The sequence below is a fragment of the Parus major genome, chromosome 2 (assembly GCF_001522545.3).
Source record: "Parus major isolate Abel chromosome 2, Parus_major1.1, whole genome shotgun sequence".
In the NCBI taxonomy this organism is placed as follows: Eukaryota; Metazoa; Chordata; class Aves; order Passeriformes; family Paridae; genus Parus; species Parus major.
Window position 1 is genome coordinate 50,127,687 of NC_031769.1, and position 12,484 is coordinate 50,140,170.

The window sequence follows — 12,484 nt, forward strand, 5'->3', positions numbered from 1 at the left end:
GCCTTAGTAATATAGCAAGTTGTTAGATTAAGAATTCAGATTATCTCTAAAATCCAAACGAATGTTCTCTTCTGATTTGAAGCAATAGTAAGGACCAGGACAGAACTGGTCAGAAAAGATTGTATTACTTCCTTCTGGTGAAATCAACAAACACGTGGCTCTAGCCTCTCTAAGGTCATGTTATCTGCTGCTGTATAGCCTTCTTAGAGAACAGGTTTAGATTTGGTATGAGGAACCCCTATTTTAGCAAGACAAGATAACCTCCAGGAGTCCCTTACAAAATCAACTGTTCTATGACCTTTTAAAACTGAATTTAACAAAATCAGCAAAATTATAAGCAAAAATATATAAGGTTTAATTTGTCTATGCACAGAAATCATAAGAATTATTATTAAAATAATAAAACCACAGTTGAGGTTGTTGGGTTTTGTATTTTGGGGGTTTCTTTCAGAAGTGAGAGGAGTTGAGGAGCAAACGGAGCCTTACCAAAAGACTGCTACATATAAGTGATGAATTTGCCAATCACGCAGAAAAGACAAAAACATGCAGTGTTAGGAAAACAAACAAGACTGCACAGTTAGATCCCAAAGTGCCAACAAAACAATTTACATTCTAATAAAAGCTGAGGAAGATATTAAACAGAGGTTAACAAGGCTAGGCAGTTTCAACCAGCAGGGCAAGCTGTAACTGAGAAGTTCTCTGCTGATTATTGCTGATTTCCAATAACCCTTGAAGCACTAAGGAAATTCCAGAAGGCTGAAAGAAACTGTGGAGTGCAAATACTGAAGAAGATGACCTGCACATTTATAAGCCACTCCAACTAACACTGCTGCTAGACAAAATAGCAGAACCTGATTAATAAAAATTTAAATTCTGTAAATACAATTACTCCAAATCAACACAGTTTTTTTTAAAAGTAGATCTTAACAAAGTACCCTGATCTTCTGAAGGCTTTTTTTTTATTGTTTGTTTGTATTTTTTTGTTTCTGAGAATACAAGATTGGATCACAGGACATTTGCAGATAAATGCATTTATGTCTGTTTCTGCACATGTTGCAAGAATATGTATTTTGAATTCTGAAGGCACTTGAATGGCAGTCTACTATTTTAACCAAGATTCAAAATTATTGGAAATGTGGCACTCTAAATATCTATAAATATAATTGTGACAAAGGAAATGAGTGGTTTCTAGTGAGAACCAGTGGAAGTCTGGTTTTCAGTCCTTCATTGTTTTACATCTTTATTGTCTGAACTGCAGGAAAATGTATAGTCAATGAAGCTGAAGATGACTTGAAGTTTACATGTCAAAAGCTTGGGACAACTAAGCTGGTAAAGGGAAGCATTAGGCATTTCAATGTCATCATGTTTGAAGTCATGAACTTAGGGTAAAGAACGTAACTCCAGACCAGGACATTCAGTGCCAGGAGGAAATGTGTCAAAACCCTGACAGGTCTGTGACTTGGGAAAGGAAGACAAAAGAAACTGTACCCCTCTGATAAATGAGACAGGGCATCTGATGACAACTGACAGGAGAAGTCTGATGTATTCAGCAGAATTTTTTCTTAAGTTTTCCCTGCCAGCTGAATTTCTCATGTCTCTCAAGCCCCTGAATATAAAGACAGGGACTCCATTGTAGAAGCAGACCAGATTCAAGGCCATCTGGGGAACCTGAACATGGACAAGTCCATGGAACCTGACAAGATGCATCCCAGAGTCCTGAGGGTACTGGTAGATATAAGCAGCTCTATCACTTCTATTACTTCTGAAAAGTCATGACAGTCAGGCAAAATCGCCAGTGTCTGGAAAAGGGAAAACATTCCACCCATTTATAAAATGTGCAAAAATGGATACCCTGAGAACTGTCAACCAGTCAATCTCTGTGCTTAGGAGGTTCATGAAACAGTTTCTCCTAGAAGCTATGCCAAAGAATATGAATGACAAGAAGGCATGTTAGGGAAAGTAAACATGATGTTATGAAGGGCAAATCATACCTGACAAGCCTGGTGGCCTTCTACCCTTATCTAATGGTAGATAAGGGAAGAGCTTCTAATGTAACCTACCTGGCCAGTGACACAGTTCTACACAACACCCTTGTCTCTAAATTGGAGAAATATGGGTATGACACATGAATTGTTAGATGGATAAGGATTGACTGGATAGCTGTGCCCAAAAAGTCAATGGCTCAAAGTTGAAATGGAAATTCAAATGGAGATGAGTGTTATCCTTCAGGAGTATTGGGACAAGTATAGTCAAATGTCCTTATTAATGACCTAGACTGTGGGGTTGAGTGTACCCTTAGCAAGTCTGTGGAACAAAACCAAGCTGAGTTATGCTGTTGATATGGCTGAGGGAAAGGACACCATCCAGAGGGATGTGGACAGGCTTAGTAGTCCCATGTGAATCTCATGAAGTTCAACAATTCCAAGTGTAAGGTCCATCACCAGGGTTGGGGCAATCCCCAGTAGCAATACAAACTGGGGGATGAACAGATTGAGAACAAAGGGCTTGGGGATATTGGCAGATGAAAAGTGATATAAGAGCCAGCAATTTGCACTTGCAGCCCAGAAAGCCAGCAGGATCCTGGAATGCATAAAAAGCAGAGTGGCCAGCAGGTCATGGGAGGTGACACTGCCCCTCTATTCTGTTGCCCTGATATGGATCACTGAGTCCAGCTCTGGCGCCTTCAGCAAAAGAAGAACATTGACATGTTGGAGTTTTTCAACATGAGGGCCATCAAAATGGTCAGAGAGTTTCTCCCTTTCATAAAGAGAAACTGAGAGGGTTGTTGTGGTTCATCCTGGAAAAAAAGGCTTCAGGCAGACCTCTTATAGAAGCCTTTCCCTAACTGGGCCTACAAGAAAGATAAAGAAATACTTTTTACCTGAGCTTGTATTGACAGTATGAGAGGAATATTTTTAAACTAAAAAGGGTAGATATAGATTCCAAAAAAGGAATGAATTCTGGAATAGACTTCCCAGAGAAGCTGCAAATATCCCATCCCTGGAAGTGCTCAGGGTCAAATTGGACAGGGCATTGAGGAATCTGGTTTGGTGAAATGTGTCCCTGCCTGTGGGGTTGGACTAGATGATCTTTAAAGGTCTCTTCCAACCCAAACCATGGCTCATTAATTCTATGATCTGTAAAGCAGAAAAAAATAGTAATACAATCTACCACATCATACCAATCTACTATAGCTGGGTTGGATCCTTTTTGGCCTTAAAAGTTATGAATATGTAGATTTGGAAGCATAATTCACTCACAGAATCCTTGATACAATTTTTTCCATATGAATAAAACCTATGCACTGTACTGACCTAAAGTCTAAAATTGCATTTTATGAATAATTATAAACAGAGTTAATAAAAGCATTCCTTATAATGATATTCTAATAATTGTGTTTTGAAAAAATAAATCCTAACTTCATTCATAATAACTGATTATCTGATTTAACAGGCCAGGATTATGGCACAACAATTAAGCAGTGAAGGAATTTCAATTGAGTTATTACCTGTGTACCTAGCTTTCTCAAACAGATGAATTAATCAGGAATCAATGAAGACAATCTCCCTTAGTTTCAGGCTCAGCAAATTACTCAATACGGTGGTGAATCAATGAGAATCCAAGAGAAGCCACTTGAGTCAGTTTACTGATGAAGGAAAGGGTAGAGAGAGGGCAGAGAGTAGGGAGAAAGATGATTAATAAAATCAGAAAGGAGGCATGTGAGAAATGGCAAATGAATTAGGAGCAGAAGCAAACAGGTGTGTCATCTGCTGGTGTATATTTTTTGGAAAAAGGTTGGAACAGTAATGGATACCTTCTCTTATCTAGAGGGAATTTTGCTATCATTTCTAACAGCTTGGCTGTACCAGGGAAGAAGCAGGTAGGACATTCATCATGTAACTGACAGTATGCCCACTAGCATAATTTTTTGGATGTAAAACCAAAGGAAAGAAAATTAGAGAGTACAGCTTGCTGAAGCTTGGGAGCATGTATCCAGCAGAGCCTACCCTGTACAGGATTTGCTTCTGACTGCATTTCTCATGGAAGCTCCCTCTTTTCCTACTGAAATGCTAATGCTGTGGACCAGGCAAGCTATTCCCTTTGACTCTACTCCTCAGCACAAAAATAAGTACGTTACTATTATTGTGTGGGAGACAACCTCAACCTCTGTTCAGCACATCCCTCTCCTTTCTTCTTCCCAGAACAGTGGTGGATGCCACTAGTTTTAATATCTGATTGTGTTTTAAAATTAATTAATTACCCTATTTTTCTTTTTTGCTCTTTTTTTTTTTCTTTTTTAGTTATTTGAATTTTTATCGATATTTAGGGAAAAAATATGTATAAGCCCTTCCTGTGTTTCACTGAAAATGTAGGCAGAGTCTAAAGATCTTAGGAAGGTATCTGTGTTTGAATCCTGGGGTCAAGAGGGGGTAAATTTAAGTTTTTTGTTTTCCTGTTTATTGGTTTGCTATCCTAGAATTTTTTTGTTTGTTTTTATTTTTGCTTTTCCTGAACCACAGTATCCCTTCTATTCCCATAAACTGAGTAAAAGCACATCCCAATTTAATTGCATTTCAAAGTGTGTTCCAAGAACTTTAAACCTGTCTGTAAAACATGAAAACCTTAAATAGATTGAAGTTGCCTTTCCTGCTCTGTTGAATCCCATTGCATTAAGTCCTTAGACAATAATTCTTCCTTTTCTTCTCTGGCAAACCTTCCTTCACAGACTTTCTGATGCCCCTTGTGGAAATGGATCCTTGCAGCCTCCTCAGCTCATCTGCTGATCTTCTGTATTACCTCCCTATAAATTCCAGGTTTTCAATGGGTTCACAGTAAATACCAGTTTAAGTATAGAAGATGCTTAATAAACAATTAGAGACATTTTTATCAATATTTAGGTGATTTAAGAAACCCAGACAGTGGCACCCCTCTAAATTTGATGCAAAAAAAAAAAAAAAAAAAGCTTATTTTTTTCAGTCTGATGTTACTACTTTGTAGAAACAGAAAATAGAAATGTAGCATGTGTATAGCTGACTTCCTTGAGTAAAGGTTACAAAATACTAATGATATAGCAGTTTTACAAAATCAAACAGAATGTTTATGTTATATTTAGACAGCCATTAAATTTCTAGAAGAAAAATTACTTTCTCTTTAAGCTGTGACTTAAATATTCTAGATGCAAATAATAAAGCTTCATTCTAAAACATCACATTTGTTTGTGGGATGGAAAATTCTTTGGATAAAACAGTTCAACTACTCTCTGGCTTCTAGAAAGTATTTTTAGCTGCTTATTTTATTTACACATTGGAAGTTGTAACCCAACTTGAGCTTTTACCAATACAAATGCAAAACTGGCAGCAAAGTTCCTAGCTAGGCTGAGTCGATTTTAGTCACTGATTTATTTAAAACATATTTTTTGAGTGCATACACAGCTTAGAAGAAAATATTTGACAAATGTTAACATCCAATAATAAACTGTAAGTGTGAATAAATTTTCCAGTCCCTCAATGGACTTAGCATGACCACTTGCTTAAGTTAAATGCCTGAAAGAACCATCTCTCCACCAGGAGGTTGTAAAGTCAAAAAATCTCTAGACTTTTTTACGCAGAGGAAAGAGGTAAATGTGAATGTCAATATCCTTTTCTGCTCTGAATTATCTGCTGTTCAACCTTAAAGACCCAATCGGAAAAGGCTAGCTACTACTACAGTGAATGAATTCTGAGACACTCTCCGAGGTAGGAAAGGTCTCAGCTTCGTAAAGCTGTTTTAAAATTGCAGAGCTATCAAAACCAAGTGCCCAAGTTCTTTGTAAATGTTAAGCATAGGACTTGGGAATTCTTTTATTATATCTATGATATCTTCAGAGTTGGAACTGCAAGTGGCTCAAAAGAATTGATTACTGATTACTGCAATTTTCTACATCACCAAATTTAGAGATTTAACATGTTCTGCAATTAGGTGGTGGTCTTGGATTATCTACCTATGCAATGCCAATGAAGTAGCTGGATAAATGAAGTGCAATACAGATAAAATCAATGTTAGTTCAAAGGCTGAAGACTGAAGAACCTTTTTAATCATTTCTAGTATCTCATACCAACAGACTGAATCGTAAACTCACTGACAAAAAACATAACCACACTGTTCCTAAAATCTGTGGCACAACTTCCATTTCCTTTAGTGCAAGAAGGCTCAAGCTAATGGTCTGCTGTCTTTATCCTACAGGTTTTCCTGATCTTTTAAAGAATGAGCTCATCTCTATGTGGATTTTGGAAATAATGCCATAATTTTAAATTATTTAAAACTTCAACAAATTTGTAAAGTCGCTCATCATTTCATCTGATGAAGACTTATGTTGCTTCTCTTGCATTTCTTAGTTGAAGTTTCCTAGTTGACCGGAACACATTTGCAAGTCCATGTGCTTTTGTAAGATGAGCTTAACAGCTATTAAGGACATAGACATGGGCAGGGGAACATCTCAAAATTTAACCGGTTATCTTATTTTGACCCATTAGTCAGATCACTCAGAGTGAGATCAGCTTTTGAAAATCTAGAAAAAGAAAATGCAGAAACTCCCCCATGGTTTGTTCATAGTTTGTTATTGTCCCAAACATTAAAAGTATTACAGTCTTAAAAACTCCACAGTATCATGCTAATATTGTGCCAAATGCTAAACAGTAAACATAAGATTTGACAATTTTAAAGACTTAGAGATTCAAATTAAAAGTCCTGAAAAATTTCTGTAGGAAAATCTACTGTCTGTAACAGATCCATAGTAATGTGAGTTATTCAAGAAGAGGTACAGGTACAGTCTGATGTCTAATGCATTATATATAAATAATTTCCTATCACAACTGCAACACTAAAATAGTCTTCTGTGTTAAAAGTACCTGAGCTAAAAAAATTAAAAAAAAATTTAAAAGTAAGAGAAAATTAAAAAAAAAATTCTCATCTCCTTGGAAAAGAATCTACCAATATCCAGAAACAAGATTTCAGTTCATAGTCTTTAACTTCACCTTAAAACTTTCTTTCAGATTGGACTACTTATTAAAGAACTGTTTATGCCTTGTTTCATATTATTGCACCAGAATTAAAAATAAACACATAAACAAAGCAAAAATAGCCACAGAAAAAGCCAGTTTTTAAAACAGTAGTCAATGATATTTACAATCAATACAATGCCCATTGACACCAAACTGAATCAGACTTACTGTATCTAGATGAATATCTGCAATAAGGTTTTGTGCAATGCTCCGTACACAAAAGTTAAAGACTCTTTGAAACTCTGAATTTTCAGCACTGACACAGGCTCTAGCTGCTGTCACTAATTTCGAAATCACAGAAGACTATTTGATACTATTTCATTCATTCACATGTAAGTTAACATATGGACTTAAAAGAAAGCTAGGCTCTCAAATTAAAAGTTTAGTATATTTGTAAGTGCTTTGGCCCCAAAGGTAAGAAAAATTATTAAATGTTAAATGTACACGAAAATGGTTTGGTACACTTGAAACTAAATTCAGTGGGACCTCTGAGTCAAACTAAAGACAACAGGACCTAAACTAAGAAATGCTAATTGGTTATTACATTTTAAAAAAGTGAAATCAATCATATTTCCAAAAATATCTTTATGTCTTAGACATTATCTGGAAGAGAAGTATTCCCCAAGTGTGAATCTAATAGAATACATGACGCCTCATATGCCCATCATAGGTGTACACCTTTCACCAGGCCAGATTGCTCAGAGCTCCATCCAACCCAGCCTCTTAAAAAGGACTTCCTTGTACAATGCCTTGCTCTTTCAAAAGGAGCATTGCTATTTTTCAATACTTTTCCCAGGATAATTTTGCTGGCATGAAGTCAAAGGTAAAAGATTAATATTTTTTCTTTTGCATATCTTAATGATTTACTATACATGCCCCCCCCCCCCCATTTGATTTCTGCACCAAATCTTGTAAAATGGGTTCAAACTTCAACTTGAGCAGTGGTATGGGACCTACTACAAAACTATGACAACTATCAGAACAAGAAGTTTTAATACTTCTGTACTAATCATGTTTGCATTGCATAAAAACAGACACAATAAAAAAAAAAACAAAAAAAAAAACCCTAGCTGTGAAAAGTAATTTCTTGTAAAGAAATTACTTCTCTGTGAATTCTGTTCACAGAGAAGGAGATGATCCTATAATTAATGCCTTTAACATTCTTATTAAGTAACAAGGTTGCTGCTTTGTGTGTTTGGGTTTTTTATAGGAATACAAATGAGAGTGAGTCTACCCATATTCATATTCTTATCATTCTATCTTAGCCACTTAAATGACTATAAAGCACTAAATTTGTATTTTCCGTGTTACTTTTTATCTTGTGATGACCTCTCCTGGTTGAGCTGTTCATTAGCCTTGATTCTAGAAGGGTGTTTTCATCCCTCCACGCTTATTAAAAAAAAAATAAAAATGTAGGAATATGAAGAATTTATTGCCAGGGTATGAAACCATGACCATAAATAGAATTGACAATAAGATCTTAGCATTAATGTGTGTGACATTGTATCACAGTGTATGTTTATTATACCACAGGATGGGCTTTCAACACCCACTTCATCTTGAGATAAAACTGAATGAGATAAAAAGCTTTCAACACAATCACTTCTGAATCAGTATTACTGAGAGGTTCCATTTTAATGATAGAGATAGATTTACTTTGCAAAGTAAACAAACATTTGAGATACAATATATTCACATAAGCAATGCCCAAATCTATTCTTTCTGAAAACTGTATCTTTTTCTATGCCAGCACAAGCAGACTGTAAGAAAATACTGAATAGCAAGCTCATATATAGGGATTTGTAATTCACTGTACACCATAAGTCTTGCATAATTCTTAAAATACTGTAAAGATTAAATTTGATGTTGCTAATTACTTGAAAGCCAAAACATAAAGTAACAATGGAGGAGAAAATGAAATACTAGTTGGAAACAAGTTTTACATCAAAGTTGCATTTCACACAGGTTTTAATTCTTTCAGTAGTATTCCCAATATGAGGTCCAAAATCAACAGAGAAAAAAAAGAAAAAAAAAGAAAAAAAAAAGAAAAAAAAAGAAAAAAAAGAAAACTAGGTACATCAAATTGTCAACAGGGAACAAAATTCTACAATCCCATCCACAATGAGTTGCATACAAAGTTACAGACAAACTCAGAAAAGAGAGCACAGTGACAAAATACAGTTCAGTGACCAATTTGTATAGCAAAGCATGCAACAGAATAACCAGCAAAGTGGTGCACCAAAACACTGACACAGCACTGGAGTTCCCACTGAGGTACCACTTCCCAAGCACCCGTAAGCCTTTACAAGAATTTCCAGCATCTACTGCAATGTGAACAATCCTTCTGTAAATTTACGGCTGACATGTACTTTTTGCTATATTTATGTTTCCAGTAAACAAATCTAGATCCATTTCACTTTCAGAAGTGAGTCAGAAATAAAATGAAATGCCACTCACTACATAAGGAGTATAATGTATAAGCTCTTGGAAGGTGAATTAATATAAAGAAATCTTAGAATAGCTAATCATCAAGATGGGAATGTATATGAGTAAATTGTAATTAAGATTATATATATCCTCTGTTCCTGGAATTTCTGCTTATTGTGATGTTACTACAACCAGTAACTTCTCAACAAACTTCTTTTAAAAGTTAAAGATTTGTTTGTTGGGAAATCAGATAACCTACTGCAGGTAATTTTCAAGTTAAACTACAGTCTTTAGTTTCTGAGTGACAAAAACAACCAAAAAAGCTCCAAAATCCTGCTAGAGAAAAGCAGGGACTTTGTTTTCGAAGAACAGATTTCTGACAACCTAAATCATGAATCCTCGCCCCCACACATTCTTGTTATGCAGAGCCTGAGAGATGACCGTAAAGAAATAATATTCCTAAGGAAAATTATATAGCTGGTCAAAACAAAGAAGTAAACCTCAGGATCAATACTTCTCCTAATTCATAGGCAGGAAAACAACTGCACATCCTACAGCCTCTGAGACCTAGATAACAATGCAGACACTGCTGTGCATATTTGTTGACACACAAACAAATATACAAGTGCAAGTAAATCCTGGAAAAACACTTCTTTTTCAATAGGTATTAGATGATAACAGATAGAAACCCACTAAGAAAGCATAGCAGTGCTCCAATTCCCTAATCATTGCATTGTTCATTCCTGCCCCCAAGGAAACAATTAAACAAATAAATAAATAGAGTGATCTACATAGATCTCTATGCAGTATATACATTACATTCTATGGCAATTCCCTGCTTGGTCAACAGAATCTGCCCCCATTCACATGTGTACAATCCCAGCACGTCTCTCCATAACATTTCAGGACACTTCCTTCCTCTGTAGACATCCGATTAAACCAGCACTATGACAATGATACTATAAAAATGCACTGTTTCTTTTCAGTATGTATTTCAAAAATACTTGGCAACTGACAAATGTTTTACATGGTCTGAAGAGAAGAAACAACTAAATACTTAATACTGACATCTACTTGCAAAATGTTTTGCTCAAAACTACAGCTCAGTGCAATGTTAAAGACTTGGTCTAATATCCACTGAAATCAATGAATATGCTGTCATTTTTGTACTGATAGCAGAATCGGATTCTGTACAGGTGCTCTACACTCCTCTGGTCTGAAGTTCAGCATTTCAGCAGATGCTTGATCATTTCTCTACTATTTCTGCCTCTCTAGGAGGGCAATTGATGGTCTCCTCTAAAATACCTTTGCTCATTCTATTACGGGAAGCAAAACTTCACTCTCAAGAAAAGCTGTCCTGGCTCAGTTCCCTCTCATCAACTCACAATCATTCTTTCCTCTTCAAATGAAACAGAATTTTCCCTTGTTACTCCTCGATAAAACACTAGTTATGGAAACTGCTCACATCTCCTCTTTTCTCTCACAAAACTGTGCAAGTGAAGTACTTCCAAATGCAAATTGCATCCCTTCTGAGGAAGGTGGGAAAAGCCAAAACAAACCAAACCGATCAGCCAAACAAAAACTATCCCCAAACTTTGAACAGCTTCTGATTCCTTTCCCCCTCTGACTCCATTGCAGAACCAAGATTATATCACAGAGCAGGTCTCTTTCAACTTTCCACACCAGCTACCACTGAAATCACCAAGGAAGATCTGATGGGGAGCACTGCAAACAGTATCAGACCTCAGTGAACACATAAGCATACAAAGAAAAATCAAACACAATCAAACACAAATTCATCAGCAAAGCAAAAGCAATCAGCCTCACAGAGTTGTGGGGAATTTCCCTCTGTCTTAATTCAGAGCTGAAATTGTGCATGTTTCTTAGGAAAGGGTACTTACGAGATGCAGGCAGAGCAGTCCTGGCTCTGCAGCTTATGCTGATGAAAATCCAGAGGAAGAGAGCTGCCCTGCAGCCAGCTCGGGTAACCACAACCATCCTTCACTTCCTGGCTCCCTGTACTCCAAATGCCAGCCGCAGAAGACCTGCTTTTCTCCACTTTGGCCCCCTTCGCTCTCTCTCCTTCTCTTCCTCGGAGGAGGTGTCGAGGAGGTAAAGGGGGCAGGGCTTTACCTTGGGGTAGAAGCCAAACCCCCTCTTCGTCTGCTATCTTTGGGTTTGCAGCAGCAGGATAAGTCCCGGTACTTTTCTTTCCCTTATTTCTCTGTGTTTGTGCGTGTGCGTTTCTGTGCCTCCTTCTCAGAGGAAGAGGAGAAGAAAAAAAAAAAAAAAAAGAAAAAGAAAAAAACCCACGAAGTATCAAATAACAAGGATTGTAGAGTAGAAAAATAAATAATAATTAAAAAAAAAAATGAAGAGCAATCCCCCAAAAGACGTGGGAGGAGGGAGGGAAAGGGAGATGGAGATGAAGGGAAGGAAGAAAGGCGAATAAAGCAGTTGGTGCTGCTAATGCTGCTGTTGATGCTACCACTGCAGCTGAGCCCTTCTTCCTGTACAGAGGAGCGCTGCTGAGAGAAGCTTGCAATAACCTCCCAGCTCAGATATATATACACAGTGTACACGCACACACAGCCGGGCAGCCAAACACACACTCACACAGAGGCAGGGAGAGGGGAGGGAGGGAGAGAGAGACACTCCCGCAGCACAGAAGCAGGCTCAGAGCCTCTCTCCTCATGTATTCATCATCTTCCAGCAGGAGGAAACGCTGCCACTAGCAGCAGCAACCTTCCCCCTCAAAGAAAAAAAAAAAAAAAAAAAAAAAAAAAAAAAAAAAAGAAGACAGGAGATGGGAAAATCCTCTCCCCTGCGCTCCCCTCCCCTTCCCTTCGTTTCCTCCAGCTCCTCCTTCTTCCTCTGCGCCCCTCGGGCCTCCAGGACCCCGCTCGTCCTCTCTTGCCTGGCTCAGATGCAGAGCCGGGGGACAGCGGAGGGATCGGGCCGGGGCTGGGGCGGAGCGGGGCGGTAGCCAGTGCCAGGATCGGGGCCGGGGGGAGGTG

General features: G+C 37.6%; 1 protein-coding gene across 1 annotated transcript in view; it reads right to left on the reverse strand.

The window, feature by feature from the left end:
• The window catches only part of CNTNAP2 (contactin associated protein 2), a 1,020,050-nt gene extending 1,007,846 nt beyond the window's left edge, over positions 1–12,204 (reverse strand). The window contains exon 1 of the mRNA XM_015618213.3: positions 11,369–12,204. Within this exon, the coding sequence (XP_015473699.1) occupies positions 11,369–11,465 (97 nt within the window). The 5' untranslated portion in view covers positions 11,466–12,204. The remainder of the gene's footprint in view (positions 1–11,368) is intronic.
• Positions 12,205–12,484: the final 280 nt, after the last annotated feature.